At 42.1% G+C, this 27,149-nt stretch overlaps 1 protein-coding gene across 5 annotated transcripts in view; it reads left to right on the forward strand.

Moving 5' to 3' along the window:
- The window catches only part of HERC2 (HECT and RLD domain containing E3 ubiquitin protein ligase 2), a 201,837-nt gene that overhangs the window by 150,722 nt on the left and 23,966 nt on the right, over positions 1 to 27,149 (forward strand). For all 5 annotated transcript variants that reach the window (XM_075916267.1, XM_075916303.1, XM_075916286.1 and 2 more), the window contains exons 69-83: positions 6,924 to 7,115; positions 9,707 to 9,860; positions 11,355 to 11,462; positions 14,385 to 14,516; positions 14,841 to 14,999; positions 15,085 to 15,203; positions 15,617 to 15,742; positions 15,996 to 16,151; positions 16,346 to 16,461; positions 16,597 to 16,795; positions 19,319 to 19,533; positions 21,462 to 21,639; positions 24,050 to 24,211; positions 25,134 to 25,225; positions 26,442 to 26,581. In XM_075916267.1, the coding sequence (XP_075772382.1) occupies positions 6,924 to 7,115; positions 9,707 to 9,860; positions 11,355 to 11,462; positions 14,385 to 14,516; positions 14,841 to 14,999; positions 15,085 to 15,203; positions 15,617 to 15,742; positions 15,996 to 16,151; positions 16,346 to 16,461; positions 16,597 to 16,795; positions 19,319 to 19,533; positions 21,462 to 21,639; positions 24,050 to 24,211; positions 25,134 to 25,225; positions 26,442 to 26,581 (2,248 nt within the window). The remainder of the gene's footprint in view (positions 1 to 6,923; positions 7,116 to 9,706; positions 9,861 to 11,354; positions 11,463 to 14,384; positions 14,517 to 14,840; positions 15,000 to 15,084; positions 15,204 to 15,616; positions 15,743 to 15,995; positions 16,152 to 16,345; positions 16,462 to 16,596; positions 16,796 to 19,318; positions 19,534 to 21,461; positions 21,640 to 24,049; positions 24,212 to 25,133; positions 25,226 to 26,441; positions 26,582 to 27,149) is intronic.

Here is a 27,149-nt window from a genome sequence, read left to right on the forward strand (position 1 = left end):
TTTTACATAAATGGGTAGTAATTTTTATTGTATACTTCAGCATGGTAGAGTTTTGTTAGATAAATGCCCCAAATGTTGAGCTTTCCATGGGTAAAACCTACTTCTTCAGATGAGATCATCTTATCTGAAGAAGTGGGTTTTGCCCACTAAAGCTCATGATACTATGTGTATATATTTCTTAATCTAAGATGCACTACTCGTTGTTTTTAAAAGTTGTTTCCAAATGGTGTAGAGGTGAAGAGATCCTTAAATATGCATCTCAAGAAATAAAATAGTAGATATTTTTCCTATAGGACTTTGTTCTGAAGATTTGACAGTTGTGTATTATGGTTTTGTGGCTTTATACTATATGTTTCTCTTCACATTTTCCCTTTTAGTTAGGGCTTTCAAAAATTAGGAGCTTGAACATTTGTTAACCTACCACAATTTCCAACTATTCATGTGTGGATATAGCTGATAGATGCTTATTTACTAAGCTCCTGCTTGAATTACAAGATGGTTGTCAAAAAATTTCAGCTGAGTTGCATACAAGCCATGGAAAAGTAATAATGGACCTATTATTTATGGTAATAAGTTCAATTAGTACTTTTCCACGGATTTCCACTGTTGGCTGCCCGGGGCTCTCACTGTCAAAATTGTGGTGGAAGCCAAATATTCCAGAAATTGCAGATCCTTCAATATCGCAAATTAGGTAGAGCCTCATTTATTAAACTATTTAGATTTTTTTTCTGGCTCTTGTATTGATCAGTTTAATGATCCTGCAGTTTCCTTTGTTTTTACAATATGCTGGTGAAAGGGAAACACTTCCACCTTTGGGGAAAAAAGGATAAAAATAATGTAGTGTATTTGACCTTTTGAGGTTCAAATCAGACTGCTTGCCCTGCAACCCTGTGGTCTTCAGTACTATGCTATTGTGACTTTACAGCCCTGACACCAGTGGCCAGAATATGAACATACAGGTCATACCTGGCCTTCCGTTGTCCAGTTACTTTTCATAGTGACTCCAATTTCCTCCCATTCCTGAATGTCCCCAAAACTATATCCTGCAGTGCCCAGCCCTTTCCTAGGACAGAAGCTGTTAAGGTCCCTGCGCTTTTAAATAAACAGCAGTATATTATCCTGACTGAAGTGACTAGCAGTCACTTCAGTTCAGCCAAAGAACTGAATTGGTTTAGATAAAAACGTAAAAAGTTTGTTGAATGAAAAAGAGAAAGCTGTTAAGTGAGTTAAGGTATAAGAATAGTGACCATATTTTCTGAACCAAAATTAGGGACTTATTAGCCACACACCCCTGACCTCTGTTAGCGTTACCTCCAGGAGTATGGTTCTCGGGGTCAAGATGGACACATGACCAGAAGTAAAAGGTGTTGTGTGACCCCCTCTAAGAACTTTTCCCACCATCCTCCTACCAATAGGGATGAGTTTTGTCCCCACTGGACACCTCTCATGAGCGGAATGAATTGTGTGTTGTGCACCAGTATTGAGTTTGTGGCTTGTTTGGATGTGCCATCGTGGCACCCAAGTTATTAATAAATATCTTATAAACCTCTACCCTTTCCCTCTGCTGCCATGTCTCCTCCCCTTGCTCCATCAGCTCCCCTGGTGCCTGCTGCCCCCCAACCCCTCGCCCTCCTCTGCTGTCCTGACTCTTGCCCTTCTCACGGCCCTCAGCCCTCCTGGGACCTGCCCCCTTGCACCAGCCCTTTTCTCCCCCCTGTGCCCACTCCTCCAGTAGCCCCACTATGATCATATGAGCTACCCTCCTCATTCCCTCTCCTAACACCTCCCTCTACACACCTGCCCTACCTCTCTCCTCTGGTGCTTGTCCCTCCCCTGCACATGTCTGCCCTTCTGCTTCACCCCCAGAATCCCCTGGCACCTGCACCTTCCCTTACCCTTGCACCTTCCTTGTGCCTCCTCTTTCCCTCACTGTCCCTGCCTCCCTAGTCCTCTTTCTCCCTGATGCCCACCCCCTCACCACACTCTGCCCCAGTTCCCCTCATGCCTCTGTGCCCCCACACATGACTTGCTACATCCCTGCCTTTCTTATGCCCACCCCTCCTTTCAGCCCTTCTCCCAGCACCTCCGCCTTCCCTTCCTCCCTCTTGCCCCCCAATGCCCCTCCCCTCTCCTCGCATCACCCTGTCCCCTCCACCCCCACTGACCCCTCCCCTACCTTCTCCTCTCCTCTTCCTCATTGTCACCACTTGGCCCCCTGGCATTTGTCTCTCCTCCACTCTGTCCCTGGTCTTGGTGCCTTCCCCTTTCTTCTCCTGCCCTGCCCTCCTCTCCTCTCACCCCCCTTTCCCCTCGTTCTCCTCCTGCCCCACCTTCTGCCTTCCAGTTTGTGGGGCTGGCATCTGTGGTCAGGCTCCAGAAGTCCCCACAGCTCCGGCTGCAGCTGCTTCTGGGACAGGACCGCTTGCCGGGCCTGAAGCTGGGCTGCTCACAGTGCTAATTTTAGTGCGTTCTAGTCCCCGCATCAGCTTTGGTTCCCATTAGGAGGAGCAGGGAAGGGAGAAACCCCCCACTCCACCAGACTTGGCTTGCGGAACGTGGCTGTGTGAGCGGGTCTATGCACTGCTGCTCCCTCAGCAGGGTGAGAAGGGGAGGGAGGAGAAAGGGCTGTGCACAGAACACACCGGCAGAGCCCAAACATACCCCGCGCTGCAGCACTCTAGCTGGGCTCCATGCGGTCTCTGCCTGGATTCCGGCGGCAGCTCCAAGGAGCAGCTTGCTGGGTTTGTCTCCCAACCAGCACCCCGTCTCCCACTCCAGCAGTAGTGGCAGCTGCCTGTGGATGGAGGATGCCGGGCTGGCAGCTGCACACAGTGGAGGCACTCCCGCAGTGGGAGGGAAGGGCCACATGCTGGTGAGGGCTTGCTGGACGGCGATGGTGTGCTGCACTGGAGCTCGGAGCTCTGGAAACTGCACACCACCAGCAGCGGTCCTGGCTGCCCGCGCAAAGCACCAAGGGAGCTGCTTACGTGCTGGGTGGAGGCAGGGAGTTCCTGCTGTGCTGCGCTAGCACTGTGTGTCCCAGTGAGGGAGGGAAATGGCGGTGCCATTTGTAGTTGGAGCTGAACACGTTTTCCAAGACATTTGCCTTTTTTATTGGGACACGGGGACAGAACCTTTAAATCTGGGACTGTCCTGGAAAAAAGGGGATAAATGGTCATCATAGGTATAAAGGATAAAGGTAGAAAGGGTTACAAAAAGCAAGTAAAAGTTTGCTTTTTAGTTGCTAAAACTTAACATGGCACAGTCTTTTGTTCAAGGTACTTTCCTCCCCAGGATTCCTTTACCGACACACAGTCCAAAGTTCTGTTTATCGTGTCTCATCGGGTGAAAGATAACTTTACGGTTCTCTGCTCTTTTCTTCATAGTTTAGTTAGCCTCTGAAAAGCATCTTTTTTAAAGTTCATTAATGCTGCTTCATGAGGCAGGAAGGCTTCCTGGGGTACAACCTTTATCCCCCATTGAGATTAAGTGATTCCTTTTCCCTTACTTGCTCTCCTGATGGTTTTGTTTGGCTGGCATGCAAATGCGCTTTTCTGTCTTTTTTCTGTGCATTTACAAGGGAGCCTATTCAAGCAGGTGGAACAGCATTCTGTTGGGGGCAGAGGAGTAAACCTGTGTATCAGCTCCCCCTAACATGCTTGGTTTCTGTATTACAGTAAACTTCCGATAATCCAGCACCTTTAGGACCCAGGGGGTGCCGTATTATCAGATATGCCGGACTATCAGAAGAGGGAGCTATGAGAGGTCTGGGGTGGTGTGGAGAGGATGCCACCACAGACCCCTCATAGCCCCCCCCTTCCGATAGTCCGGCTCTGCCCCAGGCATCCCCGATTCAGCCACTGCTGATCAGTTTCAGCAGCGGCTGAATCGGGGACGCCTGCAGCAGAGCAGCTGGGGTGCTGCCGGGTTGGTCCGGTAGCGCCGCTCCTTGGTGACACCTGGGGCAGAGCACCGGGGGTGCTGCCGGGTTGGTCCCGCAGCACCAAGGGGCTGCGCTACCGGACCAACCCGGCAGCACCTCACCTGCTTTGCCCCAGCTGTCTCCGATTCAGCTGCTGAAACTGACCAGTGGCTGACTCCGGGAAGCCCGAGGACTGCCCTGGGCTTCCCGGAGTCAGCTGCTGGTCAATTTCAGCAGTGGCTTAATCTGGGAGAGCTGGGGCAGAGCAGCTGGGGTGCTGCCGGGTTGGTCTAGTAGCGCCGCCCCTTAGCGCTGCGGGACCAACCCGGAAGCGCCCCTGCTGCTCTGCTCCAGGCGTCCCCAAGTCAGCTGCTGCTGAAACTGATCAGCGGCTGATTCGAGGAAGCCCGAGGCAGAGCTGCTTTGCCCTAGGCTTCCCAGAGTCAGCTGCTGGTCAATTTCAGCAGCGGCTAAATGGGGACAGCTGGGGTGCTGCCGGGTTGGTCCCGCATCCCCAATGGGGCAGCGCTACAGGACCTACCAGGCAGCACCCCAGCTGCTCTGCCCCCGGCTTCTCCGATTCAGGTGCTGGTCAGTTTCAGCAGCGGCTGAATCAGGGAAGCCGAGGTCAGAGTAGCTCCAATGGTCCGGCTGCCTGGAGCACTTCCAGGTTCCTGATGGTGCCGGACCATCAGATGCTGGACCAATGGAGTTTTACTGTATAAACTTTTGTGTATTGACTGTACATAACTCATTCAAGAATATTAATGATCAGTCAGTTCTTAATTTTTCAATGGCATGTTAAGTGACACCTTTTAGATGCAGATTATAAAAATAGTGTTAGAGTACACTAAGGTTGTTGGGCCAGCTGAAATTCACTACTGCATGACAGGAGTCTCTGGTCTTCTGGCATAGAGATGCTGTGTGGGTCACATTATTAAACTTCCTTTTTTTCTCAGAGTGCTTGCAAATGCCCTTTTCCTTGTACTGAGCAAGCTTTCATCTACACTAGCATTTGAGATTTTTCCCTTTAGCTGTATCATTGGAGATGGCACATATGTCCTTTAGTGTGTGGCACTGCTGCATGATGGTCCAGAGGGTAGAACCAATTCCCCACCTATTCCTTCTTACCACCTGTGATGGTTATCAGAACATGCTAGCTTGTTACTACAAGTATTTCCATTCTGTTGTAGATGATTGATACTTGTTCTGTTGTCTTACTGTAGGGATCTTTTTTTCTTTTAGTATTGTATTTAGTTTCCATTTTGGTTGCCAGTAGTTCTACATATAGATGCACAGTGCTGTAGCATGCCTCAGTCCCCATACTTTAAACTTTGGCATCAGCGTTTTGCATGCATTGCAGTCAGGGACTGCACTCTAAGAAGTGCCAAAGTGCCTCAGAGAAGCTCACATCAGAACAGGTGTGAAATCTGCAGGGACTTGAAACTGAGAACGGAATATCAGGAGGTCAGATTAAAACATCTCGTTATAGCCCCATCTTCAGAAACTTCCTGCTTGGGGTGGGCATTGAATGCCTTCGCTTTGGTTAGGAATGCTCTTCCTGGCATGGCAGTCCCAACATAAATCTTCTCCGATACTAAAGAAACAACATTGTAAGATTGCACTGAGAGAGAGCATGGTCCATGAGAGTGAGGTTGCCAGCGCCAGGGTCTAGCAGTCAAACTGAGAAGCAGGGTAGAGTTTGAATAGTACCAAGCAGTTCTGTTTCCAGAACAGGTAAAACCTTAGGTGGTGTCATTCACTCAGGTGCTAATGCTATTGAGATGGACTGTAAAGGTGCACTTTCTTATTCAGCAGTGCTGTCCCCTTTAGCTCAGCAGCAACAAGAGACTCTCCCGGTACTGTCAACACCAGAGGCTTATACCATGGCAAGTGATTTGTTGAGCTTGTTACTGGCATTTCAAGAAACAGACACCCGCAGTGACTTGCTGACTACTGGAGTTCAGTACCCAGTACCATGGCACCTTCACATACTGTAGTACCCCTTCATATAATGCAGCTGAGGGGCAAATTGACTCTTAATTTCTCCAGTGTCATCCTCTATAGACTCGCATCACTGCTCCCTGGTATCAAGAAGCACCATGCTATGTTCACTGAGTCAAAAATTGAGTCTTGTGTCACCACCTAAACATCATTTTGCTGTGAGAGTTTTCACAGCTGGTATCCTGTGGAAGCTCCATGTTGGAAGCCTTGGTCAGGAAAAATCTCGAATCCACCATAGATAGTCTTCTACAAGGAAAGGTGCACCTTAATCTTCGTCCAAATTTTTCACCAAAGTGGTTTCTCACTTACATATCAGTCAGGTAATGTACTTACCAGTATTCTTCCCCTATCCTCACTCCCATAAGAATGAGGAGAGACTGCACACGTTTGATGTTAGGAGAGTGTTATTACTACCCTATGTGCCATTATGCAACCATAGGAGGCAGCAGCAGGTGCCTGGGTATCTCTAAGACAGTGTTTCTCAAAGTGGTCCCTGAAACCACTTTGAGAAACCTTTTAACTTGCCGCGCTGGTTTTTTACTTACCAGCGCCACAGCCATGGAGCCTCGTGGCTCCTGTTGGCTCAGTTTCACCATTTACAGCCAAAGGAAGCAGCAGCCCCGCACATGCCGCTTCCCACGGCTCCCTTTGGCTGCAAACAGTGAAACTGAGCTACTAGGCACCACAAGACTCCATGACCTCGACACCAGTAAGTAAAGAAACCAGTGTGGCCAGTTAACAGGTTTTTCAAAGTGGTTTTGAAGACCACTTTGAGAAACCTTGCTCTTAGAAAAAAAGTCTCTGATGTTGGTGCATTGGGTATGCACACATCTGAAGTGGAATGGATATGTGTAATACATTTCAAGGAACAAAATTGCAGAATTGGTTAGTGACCTTGTTAGTTTTCTTTTTTTAGGCAAGTTAACTTAGTCTGTTGCATGAAATGTTTCTTCGAATCCTCTTAATCAGTGAGACAATTCTTCAATTTCTCTTTCAGGATGTAGAAAGCCAAAGTAAAGTATCAGGTCCAGAACCCCAACACTTGGATGAGTTTACTAGTCTTTTAGTACCAGATGACACTCGAGTCATGGTTGACCTGCTGAAGCTTGCTGTCTCCACCAGGGCTGGTGAGAAGGGAAAGGATGTTCTTTCTGCTGTGCTGTCTGGAATGGGCACTGCCTACCCACAGGTCAGTCAGTGATTTTTGTTGATTTATTGAATTTTAACTGTTTTCTCATCTTTCTTGTTCTGTTAAGGTGACTCTTAGTAGCTGATGATTTAGGTTCAGCAGGCATAGGTTTTTACAAATATGAAGACTAATAATAATTGTACAAACAGAAGTAGGTAAACAGGATTTTACATCACTAATAATTGATTAACCAGTTAAATGTAAGGTTAACCGATTAAAGTGGGGGTGGCTGGGCTGGAGCGGCCTCTACCCTGCCCCAGGCAGGAGCTGCTCCATCCCGGCAAGAGCATCCCCTGTGGCTCTCCTTCATCCTCCCCTCCCCATGCCTGTGGCACGCCAGGGCCTGCCGTGGACTTGGGCACGCCCCTTTCCCCAGGCTTTAAGCCATGTAATCTTTATCTATGGTCATTCCCATCAGTGACCACCATATTAGCTGTCTTATGTGCCCATTGGTCAAGAAACTAAGCGACAAGTAAAAACATAAAAATGGCCATACTGGGTCAGACCAAAGGTCCGCCTAACCCAGTATCCTATCTTCCAACCGTGGCCAATGCCAGGTGTTCTAGAGGGAATAAACAGAACAGATAATCAAGTGGTCTCCTTTGTCATCCATTCCCAGTTTCTGACAAACAGAGCCTAGGGACACCATTTTTACCCATCCTGGTTAATAGCCATTGATGGACCTATCCTCCATGAATTTATCTAGTTTTTTTTTGAACCCTGTTGATGTTGTGGTCTTCATAATATCCTCTGGCAAGGAGTTCCACAGGTTGACTGTGTATTGTGTGAAAAAATACTTCCTTTTATTTGTTTTAAACCTGCTATATATTAATTTCATTTGACACCTAGTTCTTCTGTTATAGGAATAATTAAATAACTTTATTTACTTCTTCCACAAGTCATGATTTTATAGACTTCTATCATATCCCCCCCCTTAGTCTCCTTTTTTCTGAGCCGAAAAGTCCCAGTCTTATTAATATCTGTCATTAGGGGGAATGCAGCCAGATGGAAAATCAGGGTTTGACTGCATCTGCTGGGCTACATAGCAGCATGCATATGATACCTGTCCTGCCAGGCCCCAAATGTGGTCCCTGCATCAGTGGCTGGCAGTAGTCTATTCCCAGTCCAAGAATCTCCTTGAAAAGATAGCTAGCATTCCACTCAGCCAACTGGGGGAGGGGAGATTGTCTCCTCCCAGCCACAGAAGAGTGGTTCACTATGCAGTGGGAGGGCTGCACAGCATGGAGCTGCTCTGCACAGCCCTCCTGCCATGCAGAGAAGTGCTCTTCTGTGGCTGGGAGGAGACCCTGCCCCTGCCTGGCTGGCTGAGAAAAGGGGCAGGACATGTCTCTCTCAACAGCCTCAGTGAGAGCGGTGTAGCCCTGGACCCCAGAGCTGTTGCGGCCTGGCAGCCAGAGGTCCGTGGCTTGGTAGTGGGCTGTAGCCTGGTGGTTGAGAACTGCTGGTTTATAGAGTTAATGAGTTTATTACAAATTATTCAGCGCAATAAAAACAATTGTTTTTAGACTAGCCCATGTGTTTTCAATAGAAAATATTTGCTGAATTGTCATATTGTGGCACAGAATGAAGGTTATAGAAACCTTACACATTATATTCCTGTATTTTGTCAGTTAACATCTGAGAATATTTTAGCCTTTAGTTATCTTGACACTTTCATTTGTTGAATTGGCATTTTAAAGCATTGTTTGCTTGTGGGATTTAATATGATATGTTGCATTTTTTAAGTGAAATAAATGCTTATTTCATTTATTCATACCTTTTCAATTGGAATATTAAAATATAATAGACAAGATCTTATTGCCCTTGTATAAAACTGGTATACCCACATCTTGAATACTGTGTACAGATCTGATCTCTTCACCTCAAAAAAGATATTTTGGCCTTGGGAAGGGTTCAGAAAAGGGCAACTAAAATGATTAGGGGTTTGGAACGGGTCCCATATAAAGAGAGGTTAAAGCGACTGGGACTTCTCAGTTTAGAAAAGAGGAGACTGAGGGAGGATATGATAGAGGTCTATAAAATCATGAGTGGTGTGGAGAGGGCAGATAAAGAAAAGTTATTTATTAGTTCCCATAATAGAACAACTAGAGGACACCAAATGAAATTAATGGGTAGCAGGTTTAGAACTAATAAAAGAAAGTTCTTCACACAGCATGTAGTCAACTTGTGGAACTCTTTGCCAGAGGAGGCTGTGAAGGCTAGGACTATAACAAAGTTTAAAGAGAAGCTAGATAGATAATTTCATAGCGGTTAGGTCCCTAAAAGGCTATTAGCTAGAGGATAGGAGTGGTGTCCCTGGCTTCTGTTTGTCAGAGGCTGGAGAAGGATGCTAGGAGACAAATCGCTGATCATTGTCTTCGGTCCACCGTATCGGGGACACCTGGTGCTGGCCACTGTCGGCAGACAGGCTACTGGACTAGATGGACTTTTGGTCTGACCCAGTACGGCTGTTCTTATGTAATATACCGGGAAAGATGGGGATCAGGGCTTGCTCTCATCATTTTTTACTTGAACTCTGAATTGGTTTCTTTATGAAGATATTTATAATTGGTTGATACATATTTTTGCAGGTTGCTGACATGTTGTTGGAGCTGTGTGTTACAGAGCTAGAAGATGTGGCTACAGACTCGCAAAGTGGCCGTCTTTCTTCACAGCCAGTGGTGGTGGAAAGTAGCCATCCATATACAGATGATACCTCCACCAGTGGCACTGTTAAAATACCAGGTATAGAATAGTGATAAAGTTTATATGAAAGGAGAAATTATCCATTCAGTTACTTAAAATATGTACATTTTAAGGAACAGACACTTAGTTTCAGTTTACGGTAATCCATTTTGTATCATCACTAAAATGTTTGAATAAATTGTGTAATTTTAACATGCCTGGTGTTATAATAATGTGCATGCTTGATAATAACCTTTCTTGGATCCGTTAAATGTACCCTTTATAAATTCAGGTTCTTTAGGCAGTACTGGATTTGGTACACTGCTGATCTTCAGCTGTAGATCACGTCAAATTTTTGTTTCATTAGGACATGGCATACAGCTTGCCCATAGTTAGTAAATAGTTTCAAAGCCAGCAATAAACTAATTTCTTTGTCCATTGCCCTAACCATTGTTACAATTTTTCTGTGTACATTGGAGTTTCATTTTGAAGTGACTTAATACTATTCATAAGTTAGACTTCTGATGCTGTTACCTGTAATTTGCTTTAACAGATCACTTAAGGCAGGGGTAGGGAACCGAAGGCTCAGAGGCCAAATGTGGCCCCTGGCTTTCCTGGATCTGGTGCCTGAGGCTCAGGGCTCCTCTCCCCCTCCCCCAAGCATTGGGGAGTCAGCAGACTAGGGATGTTAAATATTGGTTAAGTGAATAGTCGATTAAACTCGTGAATTTTTATCAATTAGTTGACTGTTCTATAGACCCCAGGCAGCCCCTGTCCCGGGGGGAATTTTCTGAGCTCCAGATCCGGCACAAGCTAGAACTGAGCTGGGCTGCCTTACCGCCTGGCTCCTAATACACTTTAAATGCAGAGCCACAGCGGGGGTAGGTCCAGGACCCAATATAAGCTGGGACTGAGCTGAACTTCTGGTGTGTGTGTGCGCGCGCGCGGGGGGGGGGGGGGGGGAGGGAGGGAGGGAATGTGTGTAGTCTACAGCATTAACCTATAAGCTTTTGCTTATCAGTTAATCGACTATACTTTTACATCCCTACTCCAGACTCCCTGCTGTCCCACCGCGGGGCTGAAATATACAAAATCTACTATTCTGGGCCCCCTTAAGCTCTGGTGTATGAGGGGAATGTGGGGAGTGTCTTTCTTTCTCCTTCTCAATCAGGGATCATGTCAGTGAGGCTGTGGTGTTTTTCTTTTTGCTTTTCACTCGTGTGTAGTTCCTGACTGATTTTTCTGTGTCAGCGGTCCCCCACCCTAAAAAGGTTCCTCACTCCTGACTTAAGTTTTGGAATATTTTGAACGTTGTCATGTGCAGTTAATCCAAATTCATGGGTGGTGTGTACTATGTACTACTATACTATGTAATACTTTCAAGAAACATAAAGATAATTATTTGCCTGTAATTAATAGAAAATAGATGTTGTGTTCTAGGTTGCTCAGTATATAGAACAATCCAAACAATGAGTTACTTCACTGGACTTTTAAAAGCTTACATTTTCCCCATTTTACTTATTGTTTTAATTATATAATTATTTTATTTGTTAGGAGCTGAAGGACTTAGAGTAGAATTTGATCGCCAGTGTTCTACAGAGCGGCGTCATGACCCTCTCACCATAATGGATGGTGTCAACAGGATAGTTTCAGTCCGATCAGGTGATGAGAATCAAACGTTGTTTGCTTCATTTTTCTCAAGTGCTTTGTTTAGTTTTCTGTTGAATGTTGGATGAAAAGTACTCTTCTTGTATAACAAATTACATAGGTTTATTTTGGGTAGAACAGGCTGAAGTGAAATAAGCTATAAAAATACTTAAATATGTATGAAACATTGATTTACAATGATTAACAAAATTTAAAAAATGTTAGGCATTTGTCTGAAAACATCAGTTTATTTCTGAAGCATACATAACTGAAACACATGAAGATTCTGGTAATTATTTAATAGAACAACTTTTAATATTTTTAAAACTGTAAATAAAGTATTTTACAGAAGAATTTCAGTTGTAAGCTGCAGCCTAAATTATTTTTGATAGACTCCACATTTAAAATCTCTTTTAACTTTCTAACTTCCATGTATAAAAACCAGCATAAAATGGCAGAATTGAAATTTATTCTTTGATTTGCTTTACTTTTTACAGTAAACTTCCGATAATCCAGCACTTTTAGGACCCAGGGGGTGCCAGATTAATTCTATTGTGATTTTTAAAATATGTTTATCTGACTCTGCCTTATGTTTATATGTAAATCCCGATTTTAATGTTATGGCCCCAAATGGTTCCTAGTATGTTGTGTACAATTTTCTGTATAACCTGGGTATTTATTTTAATGAATCCAAATATAATAAGAGTTTTACTATGTGAAAGATGACACATCTTTCTGCTCTCAAGTGCTCTATCTTACTAGGATCTTGTTGGTTTTCTTCTTTCATTTACTCATCCATGTGGTATTTTCCTTTCTGTCTCTCTCATCAAGTGTGATACTTAAAGTATGAGCCAGCTGTGGATTTTGATGGCTCACCTTTCCTTCAAGAGGAGAAGTGCATTTTATGGAACACTTGGAATTTGTATAGTAGTTTGGGCCTTCTAGTTACTGACATTTCCCTGAGCCAAGATTATTTAAATTGAGACATATGTCTACCTTTGTCTGAAAATATATGTAGGGGGCAATTGGGTGCACAGTTTTATAATTATTTGTACCTATATTTAAGTTGCTTAATGGTTGTTGTAACAGATATACACTATCATAGCCAAATCTCATTCAGTTAAGTTCAATTTGATTGAATTAAGACAGGTGTTTGCAAACTTCATTTTGCCATGACTAGAAAAATTACAGCATGATTTCGGAGAGGTGGGGAGGACCTGAGCCTCACTGCACTGGGGATGGAGAGGACAAAGCCCAAGTCCCACCACTCTAACTGCAGGGAATGGGTGCTAAAACTGTAGTTTAAGGTGGTCAGTGCCAGGCAGGGGCCCTAAACATGAGCTCCACCACACAGAACTGAAGTCTTTGGGCTTTGGCCCTGGGTAGAGGGGCTCAGTCTTCAGTCCTAGGCCCCATCAAATCTAAGTCAGCCCAGCAACCCCATTAAAGTGGTAGTGCTGTGGTTCACTTTAGGGTTCCAAACCACAGTTTGAGAACTTCTTAATTAAAAGTAAACATTTAGAGTTCAAAACATTTACAACATTTTACTATAATGTACTATTGTGAGCTTATCTGGAACTTATTTAATAGGAAGACAAGATTTAATGCAGTCTCCAGAAGGCATTAGGATGGTCAAAGGGCTTTCTGGGACAAACTTTTGAAGTAGATTTCCTATGAAGTACATGGGGATGAGGGGAGAACAAATTCTCTCCTCTGAAGCCAACCTTTTGAAGCTTTGCACTGGGAGGAGATATCCTTTGTGTACCAATTATCTGCTTCTGAAAACTGCAGGTGAAAGGGTGGACTAAACATGTTTATGGAAGTACTTATTCTGGGCAGAAGCTGTGATGAGCTTAACACCACAAATTGGGTGTGGGTGTTGGGCTCTGGTAGGAGCAGTATGTTGTTAGAGGTACAGTGATGTCTCATAAGCTTATAAGCATGTCTGTAGGTTCTGTTGGGGCATGTCTACTTAGCAGAGCTAAAGTTGAATTAAGATACACAACTTCAGCTACGTCAGTTGCGTAGCTGAAGTCGAAATAGCTTAATTCGGCTTTTGGCATTGTCTACAGAGCAGGAAGAGCACTCTTCCTTCAGCTTACTTTACTCCTGGTGGAATGAGGGTTGCAAGAATCAGAGTAAGAAGTCCTCTAGCTTGACGTTGTTTTTAAATAATGGATTGCTGGGTAGACACACATTATTTTGGAACGTCAGTTATTCTGAAATAATGCTGCTGTGTAGAAGTACCCTTACTGTTTTAAACGTTTTCTCTGTAGGACTTCTGCCTTGGGAATAAAGAAAGCTTATGTAAAAATAACGGTGTGGTATTTTATAGCTATTATCAGTCTTCGCAAAGAGAGAAAGTAGGTGTGCTTGGCAGGTTCTCTCTGCTGGGAATAACGTAGCGAAGACAGGGCAGTATGCATCCTGTAAATACCTGATTAGAAGTGAATGAGACACAGATCTCCATCCATAAAGACAATATCTGGGGAGGTGGAAGCCTGAGAGCAGATGTCTTTATTTAACCATTGATGGGAAATACAGGTGCAGATGGCCTGAACTGTGAATATGAAAAGGTTCCAAATATTTAATTCATTTTGTATATTGTTATGGATTGAATGGTCTCAACATTTTATTTAGGACAGTGAATTTTCAGAAATGTACCTGACTTGTATTAAAACAACTGATGGCATCTCTTAGATAACTTAAATTGGGCAGTTAAAGCAGAAACAAAATTTTGTCAGGAAATTGCTTCTTGTCTTTGATTTTTAGCTATTTTTATATACACAGTTATATGCCTCATTTACAGACTTTTTTCTAGGATATATTAATCTAATGCTCAAAGCAGCTAGATTCTAGTTGTGGTGTTTTATGGATGACTCAAATAATCATTAATCCGTACAAATGAAAAATGTATGTACTATCTGACTGTAACAGGTCGTGAATGGTCCGATTGGTCCAGTGAATTGCGAATTCCGGGAGATGAATTAAAATGGAAGTTCATCAGTGATGGTTCTGTCAATGGATGGGGATGGCGATTCACTGTTTATCCTATCATGCCAGCTGCTGGTAAGTCATAATATATAGTAAGGGGAGAGAGCGGACTTGCAGACCTGTATCTCTCAATTTATATTTATTGCTCGATCCTAATATTCATAAACAAATGTTGTGTAGTCCACTTTTATATATGCATATCTAGAAAACAGAATACATCATCAAAGTAACATGATACATACATAAGAGAGAATGCAGTTTTGGCATGCTCTTCTTAGAAAGATGAGTATCTGGATCAAAAATTTGTTTTATAGTGAGTGCTGAAGGTGTTAGATCTCAGGCCACTTATTAAGATTCTCATAACTAAATGGTTAAACAAGTTAACATTTTTTTTCACAGGCCCTAAAGACCTCCTTTCAGATCGATGCATTCTTTCTTGTCCATCAATGGATTTGGTAACGTGTTTGCTGGATTTCCGCTTGAATTTTGCTTCTAACAGGAGTATAGTTCCTCGCCTAGCAGCATCACTTGCAGCATGTGCTCAGTTGAGTGCCCTAGGTAGGTTCAAATTAAAAATTAATTTTGTTGTTCATATGTAAAAATGATTCTGTAAGCAATTTAAGTTTTCTTTTTACAATTATAGCAGCTGGACATAGAATGTGGGCCTTGCAGAGACTACGGAAGCTGCTAACAACAGAGTTTGGCCAATCTATTAACATAAACCGGATTCTAGGGGATAATGATGGAGAAACACGAACTATGGTAAGAAGCCTAAATTCTCAATAGTAACGTTGTGCTCTAATTTGTTAAATATTCAAATTAATATAATACTTAGATACAGTGCTGATAACTAAAGTTTGTAGACAGACAAGGAAAGTATAGGTGGATGGCTTCCCCACGCCTTCCAATTTACTTCAGACTTTTTCTGGAAGGTCTTCACTTGTAGCAAAAGACTGGTTTATACTTGATACCCAGATGCCAAGAAGTAAATGGTATTTGGCAGAAAGGGTGGTGTTTGTGATATGGACACATCCCTATTAGAGGTTGTACAGAGATCATGTTTTACATTGTTTATCAAATTGCAATTAATTTTCCATCACTACTACCCTAAATTTCCCTTTCCTACTGTAGTATATTCAGTGTATAGATTAATTAACCTTTTGTTGTTTCTTCAGAGTTTCACAGGCAGTGCTTTAGCTGCTTTGGTCAAAGGTCTTCCAGAAGCTTTGCAGCGGCAGTTTGACTATGAAGACCCTATTGTGAGAGGTGGCAAGCAGTTGCTTCACAGCCCTTTCTTTAAGGTAACAAGATGTTAATATTAGATAATTAAGTAGCATGATTCGGTTGGTATTTTATATTAGCAAGTTTGTATGGTAAGCAAGGTAAAGTGACACTTCCCAAAAACTGCCACATTCTTCATCAGGGAATATCCATCAAAGGGTCCACTGAATATTTACTCATTTCCAACTGGAGTTTAGTGTCATGGAACTAAATCACACCTCTGGTTGCACTTCAAATGCAATGTAACTCCAAAACTTTTTTTTGTTTTTGCAGGTGCTTGTTGCTCTTGCTTGTGATCTAGAGTTGGACACACTTCCTTGCTGTGCAGAGACACACAAATGGGCTTGGTTCAGAAGATACTGTATGGCCTCCAGGGTTGCTGTTGCCCTTGATAAGAGAACTTCATTGCCTCGCCTTTTCCTTGATGAGGTACTGCAGAAATATTTTCATTATGATAGTAGAACATGTGAGCGTATTTAAATAAATTAATTATGGAGCCCTGTGTTAACAATATATTTAAATCTGAGGAAGAAAATAGCTGAGACTTAAAAATTTTATGCCAAGTGTTAATCAAGAGTAACTGGTATTTAAGTCATGATTTCTAATCCAATATAATGTTGCAGGTGGCAAAGAAAATCCGAGAATTAATGGCAGATAACGAGACTATGGATGTTCTCCATGAGAGCCATGATGCTTTTAAGAGGGAGCAAGATGAACAGCTTGTCCAATGGATGAACAGGTTATTATTTTAATTTGCTATATGATGTTTTGGTCTCGCAGTATTTCAAAGTTGAGTGTTAGAATGAGAATGTATCACAGCTTTCATTTTTAATCTCCAAAACTTTTCCTTTGTGTTCCTTTGAACTATCTGTAGGAGACCAGATGACTGGACCCTTTCTGCTGGAGGTAGTGGAACTATTTATGGTTGGGGTCATAATCACAGAGGACAGCTTGGAGGTATTGAAGGGGCAAAGGTGAAAGTTCCAACTCCATGTGAAGCCCTTGCCACTCTTAGACCTGTTCAATTAATTGGTGGTGAACAGACTTTGTTTGCTGTGACTGCTGATGGGAAGGTAAGGATTACAATAAATAATTCAAGTTAAATTTCCCTGGCAAATTTCAGCCTTCCAGAGTAAATTTTTATAAAACTTTTATTTAAAAAAAACTCAACTGCTGGTACTGGCAGAATGAACTCAGAACCTAGTTGAATAAAATTCTCTACTGTACTGAAGAACACTTTTGCCCTGTACAGAAGATGCTGTTACAGCCTCTATACTTAGGGGTCTATGCTGACCATAACCCAGCCATCTTCTTCTGAACAAATGATTAACATTACTCTGAAGAGTACTCTCCTTGAGGGAAATGGTGATATGCTTCATATTTGTAGAATTATTGATTTGAGTGTTTGACTTAATCAGAGAGGCTTACATTTCTTTCTTCTTTCTGTGTGATGAAATAAAAACCAAGGAAATGGCAGTTAAGGTTGATACTGTGGGCTTAACACTTTGTTGTATGACCATATCCCATAGACATTTTAATGCTTGCTATGCCTATCAGATTCATGAAATATAGATCAAATGGGAAGATTTAGCTGTGAGACTGTCTTCATGTTTTTCTTTATTTAAACCTAGTTTGTGTAAACTGAATTTTTGAAGGTAATTTAGAAAATTTTAAGAGTCATGTAACTAACTCTTAATGTCTATGTATGCCCCAATACTTTAAGTCACTTAGGGTATGTCTGCACATCAAAGTTGTGTAGAAATAACAGTTGTTATTTCAAAATAACTTTTCTAGCGTCTACACAAGCCAACCGCTATTTCGAAATTAAATCGAAATGGCAGAGGGCTTATTTTAAAATTGGATTGTTCCTCATGGGATGAGGTTTACCAATTTCGAAAATGCTATTTCGAAATAAATGCTGTGTAGACACTTATTTCGAAATAGGGGGCCTCCAGCCCTTTCCAGGGTGCCCTGGTGGCCACTCTGGCCTCAACCAAGAACACTCCTGTCCTTCCCCCCCCTCCCCGGAGCCCTTAAAGGGGTAGATTCTGGCCACAGTGCCTGTGCCAGCTCCAAGCCTGCCAGCCTAGAGCCAGCAATCACTGCCCCTGACCCAGTGGCCCCAAAACTGTGAGCCAGAAAGCCACTGGCAGCCAGCCCTCCACCACTCCCCAGGAGCAGTCTGCCAGGGCCCGAAGAAGGTGGGCGCCTTCCTGGTCCAGGGTGGAGATCATAGACCTATTCAGGTTTGGGGGGATGCCCCCAACGTCCATGATCTCCGCACTAGAGGGGGAATGCATACGTCTATGGCGAGATAGCTGCCAGCCTGGCCACCAAAGGCCACATGCGAATCCAGGAGCAGGTTTGCATGAAAATCAAGTTGGTCCGTCGAGAGCCCCCCAACCCTGAGCTTCCCCTCCCACTTCTTCCCTTTGTTTCCCTCTTCCAGCTCCCTCCTCCCAAGTTTCTCCCTCCCCTCTCCCACCTCCTTTCCCCAGTCTCACCAGAGTTTCATTCCCCCCCCCCCCCACACTTTTGTTAAATAGAGTTTGTGTTCTTGAAAATACATGTATCTTATTTTACATCAGGAAGGGGGGTTAGGGAGGGGTAAGTGGAAGGACGTGAGGGAGGAATGAGGCACAAGCCCCTAGTGGAGCAGACCAGGGAGGCTCTTAGTGCTCCTCAGGGTAGAAGCTCTCCCGCAGGGCCTCCAAGATTCTGACAGCCCCCCGATATACCTCCTGGATGGCAGCCTGCAGAAAGTGCAGCCAGGCTCTCAGGAACGCATCCACGAGAAGCACCAGAGTTCCCAGGGGCAGTTCTGTCTCCATGTTGCAGAGTGTTGTGGTGTCCTGAGTGAGAGCACACAGAGACAAAATGTTTTGCTGTCCCTCTTCGATGTAGCCAAGCAAGCAGGGAAAGCTGAGAACTGGCTGTCCGGGGGGGGGGGGGGTCCCTTTAAGCACAGGCCTCAGGCAGCAGCCATACAAAGTAACTCCTGACCTGATGCCCTACTGGATCTGGTTCCGGCTGGCCTTAAATGCGATTCAGCATCTACCCAGTGTGGACGTGCTATTTTGAAATAGCCAAATGCTATTTCGAAATGCATTTTGCCTATAGATGCATTATTTCAAAATAACTATTTCAAAATAATGCTGTAGTGTAGACATACCCTTAGACCATCAGAGCCTGTATGTGAGTACTGCTTAGCAAGCTGACAGTTTGTGCTAAAACATAATTTCAAAATGGTTCATGCGGGGGGGAGGAGGAAGGGAAGAATAGCTACTTAAAACTTAAGTCATTTACAAGTTCCTTCTCCCCATAAGAGCAGTTTAGCTTATGTACTAATGTGGCTTTGTCTTCACACTTCACATCAACAAATTATTTGAGTTGTGAAAAAATAAGACTGTCATTCTAAGTTTATATATGTCCTGTGTTTTCCAGGAAAGGAAATTCAGGTGGCCAAATAATTTTTTTTGTCCTTTATTATACTAAAGAAACAATCAATATTAGAATCCAGTTAATTACACGGAGTGTATCAAGTAGTTAAAGTTAAACATATTTAGGAAGTTAATTTTTTTTTTCATTCATTGAAGCTTTATGCCACTGGATATGGTGCAGGTGGCAGACTTGGAATTGGAGGGACCGAATCAGTTTCCACTCCAACGTTGCTGGAGTCTATTCAGCATGTGTTCATAAAGAAAGTTGCTGTGAACTCAGGAGGAAAGCACTGTTTGGCACTATCTTCAGAAGGAGAAGTTTATTCTTGGGGTGAGGCAGAAGATGGTAAACTGGGTCATGGAAACAGAAGGTAACATTTTGAAAACCTTTTATGTTGAGAGATTGATTCACATTAATGAGATTTATATAACTGAAGCATTGTACAAATATTACCTAATCTATAGGTAGATCAAAGTCCTAGCTTTCCATACCTACACAAGGATTGGCTTTTTTAAACTAGAGAAGCCAATACAATTCTTAATAAAATATTTCTAGGAAAAAAAAGTGGTCCCATTTTGACTTTTGTTGTTAGCTATATATTGTAACAAATCCATGCCTGCCTCAGACAGATGGCTTCCAATAGAGTGTATGTTCTGGATATTTGGCATGTCATGGCACTACAGCATAGCACAACTAAAACTAATATTATCCTGCTCCAGAAGCAAAAGCTCAATACTACTTGAGCTGAATGAGAAACTCCATTAGCTGATTAAGGTGCATGGTTTACAACGAAGTACGGCAGTTGGGGATAGTAGTACATTTTACACTAACAATCTGGAGTAAGGGGTAAACAGTGATACTAAACTGCTCAAGATAGTTAAGACCAAAGCAGACTGTGAAGAGCTTGAAAAAGATCTCACCGAACTAAGTGATTGGGTAACAAAATGGCCAATGAATTTAATGTTGATAAATGTAAAGTAAAGCACATTCGAAAAAATAATCTCAACTATACATATAATACGACGGGGACTAATTTAACTATAACTGCTCGAGAGAGAGAGATCTTGCAGTCATTGTGGATAGTTCTCTGAAAACATCCATTCAGTGTGCAGTAGCAGTAAAAAAAACCAAGCAGAATGTTAGGAATCATTTAAAAAGGGATAGTGAATAAGACTGAGAATATCTTATTATCTCTATATAAAACCATGGTATGCCCACATCTTGAATGCTACGTACAGATATGGTCACATCATCTCAAAAAATAATAATAATAATACTGCATTGGAAAAGGTTTAGAAAAGGGCAACAAAAATGACTAGGGGTTTGAAGTAGGCCCTGTGTGAAGAGAGATTAAAAAGACTTGGACTTCTTAGCTTAGAAAAGAGGAGACTAAAGGGGGATAAAATAGAGGTCTATAAAATCATGACTGGCGTGGAAAAAGTGAATAAGGAAAAGGTATTTACGTGTTCCCATAACATCATATAACTAGGAGTCACCAAGTGAAATTAATAGGTAGCAGGTTTAAAACAAACAAAAGGAAGTTTTCTTCACACAGCTCATGATCAGCTTGTGGAACTCCTTGCCAGAGGAGGTTGTGAAATCCAGAACTTTAACATGGTTCAAGAAAGAACTAGGTACATTCATGGACGTTAGGTCCATCAAGGGTGCCAGGGTGGATAGGATTTGTGTCAGAGGCTGGGAATGGGTGACTGGAGAGGGATTGCTTGAAGATTGCCACGCCCTCTGAGACATCTGGCATTGGCCACTGTTGGAAGATGGGATACTGGGCTAGATGGACCTTTGGTCTGGCCCAGGTTATGTTCTAATTGCATCACAACATGTTAAAATTTATTTATAATCAACAATTGATTAATTTTTGAAGATAAATGCTTTGACTCCTTTGTTTTAATGAAGTCCTTACTAATGTATTGGTTTTATATGGGAAGTTGAAGTAGGACAAGTTACTGCAATGACATAAAGGAGTCTAACCGTTTTGAGGTGTTTAAATGATACTTCACAATCAAAATGAAAATAACAGAACGTATAATATGTAACTATCTACTTATGATCTATAATTATGCACATGGAAACTCACTGATATATGGAAATTCTTCTAGCCTACGTGAACCTATACAAATAGGATCATTTTGAATGTTTTTTCAAATTAATTTTCTTTGGGAAAATGGACCAGAATCAAGTAATATTTTAAAATGAGCAAAAAGATTCCTATATTACTTAGTCTGCACATTTTACTGATTTTTTTTTTTTTTTTGGTCTGTTTAAACTATTTCATTTCAGTCCTTGTGATCGTCCTCGTGTAATAGAATCTTTGCGGGGCATAGAAGTAGTTGACATTGCTGCTGGTGGAGCACACAGTGCATGTATTACTGCAGCAGGGGATCTTTATACATGGGGAAAAGGGAGATACGGACGCCTAGGGCATGGAGATAGTGAGGATCAGCTAAAACCCAAACTGGTGAGAAGATGTTATTGGAATTAATCACTGCAGTTTGAATGTCTATTCTAAATATTTTTTGTCTTTAAATGCAATTTTTTTAAAGAGTAAATGTGTAGAGAAAATGAGAATGAACTTGCCATTTTACTTTTGAGAGAGAAGTGGGTTGAATAAAATGCAACTGCCAAAGTGTCAGCAAGCACTAGAAAAGGAAATGCCTTGCAGCAGAGAAACACACAAATGCTGAGCATGCTGCAGCAGCTGATGCCCAGAATAAGGGCTGGAGCTCACACATACCCGTTAAAAACAGAAGAAGCAGAAACAATTTCCGATAGTCTAAACAAAGCAACCATTCAAATAATCCATTACTCACAGCCCTGTTGCCCCAGCCCTATACACAGAAACAGAGCAGGAGGTGGAGCTGGCAGTTCTGCTCCTTTCCCTGAATTCCCCCACCCCCAGTGGGGAAAGGAGCAGAACTCCTGTCCCTGTCTTCTTTCCATGAAGCTGTTGTGTCTCTGTACAGCAGGATGGGGATCAGGTGGTATGGATGCTGGCCTCCTCCTCTCCCCTCCCCTCCCCTCCCCAGCCCCCCTCCACTGAACCTTCCAGGAGGGAAAGGAGGAGAACCCCCAGCCTTGTCCTACGAGACACAGATGGAGACGCAGCTCTGTGAGGGCAGACTGCTACTTTTCTTGCTGCAGTTCCTCGGCAAGCCCTAAACTGCAAGTCTTTCAGGAACTGCATCAGAAAAAGGAGCAGATCATCAGTTGCTGTTCTCTGGTATGGATTGGGCAGGGGGCAGTGTAGCAGCTGTGCTGCAGGAGCTTCTGGCATAGACCACACATTCTGTTTCTTTCCTGAAGTTTCCAATGCCAGAGGAGGAGAACTAAGCACACCTCCATGTTCCCTCTAATCTTTTCCATACATGTGTGGACTTTTCCCATCCAGGTGCAGAATTAAATGTTTGTATGTGCAATGAGACGTGCATCTCCAATAGAAAGAAAAACCTAACTATGGGCACTCTGCAGATCAGCAGGGCAGCATTTTAATTTCTTCAGAGTGGCCACACAAGCTTACCACTGTGGTGTCCAACATGCTAACCACGGGCCACATGAGGCTAGTTGGCTTGAACAATTAGCTATTTGGCCTGTTGAGTGTGGCTGTTTTGCTATTGCAGAAGCCAGTATAGTGGCTACTGCTTCAAAACTGGTTGGGCACTATGGGCTTACAGGGAACACATGTGTACCTCCTCCCTCACCCAGTAAAGTGGGATGGGATCGTGGGGAGGAGACTGGGAGAGAATGGAGACTGGGCTGTGGGCGAGCAGAGTCGCAAGGGAGTCATGTGGCCTCCTATGCATGTTACTCTTCCCTCCCCTCCTCTCTTCTAACTTGAAAAATTTCTCTGTTGATGTAGCGATAAACAATAAGAGCAGTTACAACTGATATTTTTTTGTTATAGTTATGTATTGATGTCTGTGACTCCAATACTGAGATACTGTTAAGAGAAAAATATATTTGCCAGAAAGCATTATAATTTTGGTAAAGAATTTTCTAAAGTAAATAGTTTTAATGGATGTAGATACGTGTGTGATTTGAGTCTTTCCAAAGAACGTATTTTTTAAACTTATAAAGCTGGGGTGGGGAACCTTTTTTGGGTCATTTGCCTCTGACCCAGAGAAAAATCAGTTGAGGGCCACACACAAAAAGACCCCTCACTGATGTGGCACCAACTGAGATGGGGAAAGAGACTCCCCACATTGCTGTCGCTCACCAGAGCCTAGGAGGGCCAGACTAGTGTATTTTGTTTGCCCCAGTCCCAGGTGGGGCCAGTGTGGGAGGGCTGCAGCACCTGCACTGGCTGCTGTGTGGGGAGGGGGAGCAGGAGGGAGAGGGAGAGGGGCCAGATCCAGGCAATCTGGGGGCTGCATCCGGCCCCTGGGCCTGAGGTTCCCTACCCCTGTTATAAAGGATATCATTTGTAATAAATTAAATCCAAGAAAGCTAGATGTCCTGATTGAATTATTGTTAGCTTCATAATCTCATGCTAACTAGCTTTTAATAACTTTAATTTAGATTGATAGTTCTTCCACAAAATTACTTGGCACTTGAACTGGCAATCCATTTTATTATCTGAGGTTGACTGTTAAAATATGCAGGTTATCATTTCAGAATATATAACGTCTGGTTTCTTACTCTTGTTTTGGATTCTTGAGTATTATAAACCAACAAATAGCTATTTGCAAATTTTTTTTGTTCACTTTACATAATACACAATAAAATTTAGAAACCAGTAGCTGAAGTTCATAAAACCATTAATTCTCAATAGAGAGTCCCTGCAAAGGTGACTTTTTATTTCAAACAGTAAGTCAAATAAGAACAATGTGAAACTTCTTCTTGTAAACAAAAAAATGGTGTCTCTCTTTCAGGTAGAAGCATTACAGGGTTATCGTGTGATTGACATAGCCTGTGGTAGTGGAGATGCCCAAACATTGTGCCTGACTGATGATGATACTGTTTGGTCATGGGGTGATGGAGACTATGGAAAACTTGGGAGAGGGGGCAGTGATGGCTGTAAAGTGCCAATGAAGGTATTTATACTTTACATCAGTTTAAACACACTCGTTTTAGAGATGAGTAATGAAAAGCAAGTTATCAATTTAAAGAAGATTTTTTCTTCTTTTAGGAGAAGTTTTCCTGGTGGTTTCTGTGGGGACATCTCCATTAGGTGTACTGACTAGTAATATGGCCTTGTGCTTGTATGTCTGAGTAACAAGAGTTGCATATAATTTTTCTTTCTCTTTGAGCAATATTGTTGGCTCCTGTGGTATTCCTAATTTTTAAGTTTAGCGAGGCTCTCAAAACAGTAAAGCCTCCTGACATACCTCCACAGGTACATATACTAATTCAAGGAAATGGTACTAATGTGGTGATACCAGTTCCAAAAAGGAATACAAATAGATTAAACTCAATGTCCCATTTTATTATGACTTGCAACATATGAAACTATAGTTCACTTGGAACTTCACAAAATACTAAGAGTTGAAGAAAGTACAAATATCTGGTAGCATGCTAATATTGCTATATGGTGGTAGAGCTGTTTGTCCTCTGGACTGAGGAGAGGAAAAAGCAGAACATGCTATGTAAAATGTTACCCATTTCCTTGGTCTAAGCTTTTTTTGTTTTGTTTTAATATTTTATTCTCTAATTTTAAACAAAATTTAAACTGGGAGAAGTAGAGTTCAGAATGTGACTTCTGAACAGCATATACATCAAGTTCAGCTAGAGGCACACATACAATAAGGCAAACTGCAGAAAGGGTGTGAAATCAGTCTATCAACGTGTCCCACTTGGAATTTAGCTGACACACTGATTATTTTTTCTGTATCTGAAGAAGAGGTTTGTGGAGCTTGAAAGTCTGTCATCTTTGCCAACAGCAATTTGTCCATTAAAGAAGATGCCTTACCCACCCTGTCTGTCACAATCTAGTTACATTTAATCCTCTTTTTCTAGATTGATTCTCTCACAGGTCTTGGAGTGGTTAAAGTAGAATGTGGATCACAATTTTCAGTGGCCCTTACCAAGTCTGGAGCAGTGTATACCTGGTATGTCTATGGAGTGAATGGCATAATTAATGCTGGTCTACATTCTCCCACTTAGGTTCCTCCTTCCCTTTAAAGTAGCATCTCTGTGCTTACCTTTGTTGCTTCCTCCTTTGACTCTATTACAATTAATATATATATAAATAATTAGCAATAAGATTCTGAAAAAAATGGAGTAATAGTCACCCACTTCTTCCCCTCTAATTTGTGTCTGTACACTTTCTGGCTATGTCTGCAATTCTATTAGGTTAAATTGCCTTATAATCAAGTTTGGTTTTACTCTGTTACATTAAAATGGCTGAATGTCTGCACAGAAATTATTTTAATTACATTCATGAAAGATTATATCTATTGGTAGTTTATACAAAAAATTGCGCACATAGAATCACAGAATTGTAGGGCTGGAAGGGAGAAGTCTAGTCTCCCCAGAGCACTGAGGCAGAACCAAGTATACTTTGACAGGTGTTTGTCCAACCTGTTCTTAAAAATCTCAAGTGATGGGGATTCCACTGTCTCCTTCAGAAGCCTGTTTCAGAGCTTACCTTATACTTATGTTTTTCCTATTATCTAACCTAAATATCCTTTGCTGCAGATTTAGCCAGTTACATGCCCTACCTTTAGTAGAGATAAAGAATGATTGATCACAGTCCTCATAATTGCATCCCTTGATGTATTATGCATCTAAACATTATTACATTCTGTGTACTTGATAAGATGACTTGGCAAATGTGGATATTCTTTACAACTTCATATAGTCTTAAGTTCCTTCAGTACCATGAAATTCATAATCTTCTCCTCTCTCTGATCTTACTGTATTCCTATTTGAGTGAAAGGCATGAATGTCTTGCCTTGAAGATCCTCTCACTGGCACTCACATATGACATTTTTGGAAGCAGAGTCGTAGGATGTCTACTAAATATCTAATAAGTTTGGTTAATGGTCTATATGGAAATAAGTGTTCATGATAGTGATTTTACATTTGGCCTATATTTGTAAATCTCAGCATAAAACACTAGTTTCTGCCATAATGGTGACTGAATACAAATTGGTCTTTGGTCCCCTTTCTACAAACAACCAAATCAGCTTTTAAAGTTTTCACATTTCACTTGAAGACAAAAGTACTGTATTATGATGTATGCAGAGTTAAATTGTATGTATCTGGAAATCTTTTTATAAGTGTGTAGTTGGGAAAAATGCTAGTTATTTTATCTGTATGCAGGGGTAAAGGCGATTATCATCGATTAGGCCATGGATCTGATGATCATGTGAGAAGACCTCGACAAGTACAAGGGTTGCAAGGAAAGAAAGTCATTGCAATAGCTACTGGCTCTTTGCACTGTGTGTCCTGCACTGAAGATGGTATAGAAAATAAATTCTTTAATAATTCTTGATCAGTTTTATTTTGAAAATCAATGTTTTTAAAAGTCTGAAATCTGTTGTAACAGCATTTTCAATGAGGCACATCTTTTGTCCATTGACATCTGCTTGCATACTTCTTGAGCAACAAACCTTGATTTGTGTTGGTGATCTAAAAGGGCATGTTGCAAACAGTCTCAAGGTTTTCAGTCACTTAACTGGAAACAATAAGAGTTTCATAAGGTTTGAGATGCTTGAAAGAAAAACACATAGCTTTAAATGAGTACACTAACCTTTTCTGTTACCTAGGAAGTCTCTTGAACTTGCTGAAATGTTTAACTTGGTGAATGAAGTATGGAAGCAAATAGTCATTTCTTCTTACAGAGCAGCTTATATTCATTTTAGTATAGTGACCTATTAAATGTTCTTCTAGTAGTCTAATTTCTGTTTTTAATTTGTGTATTTATAAAAATAGATTAGTATTTTTATAGATACTGATGAAATATTATGCAGTAGCTTAGCTTTCCTTTAATTTTAATCCGTCTGATCTGCCATGGAACCATCAAATATA

This window comes from Pelodiscus sinensis, chromosome 1 (genome assembly GCF_049634645.1).
Source record: "Pelodiscus sinensis isolate JC-2024 chromosome 1, ASM4963464v1, whole genome shotgun sequence".
NCBI lineage: Eukaryota > Metazoa > Chordata > Testudines > Trionychidae > Pelodiscus > Pelodiscus sinensis.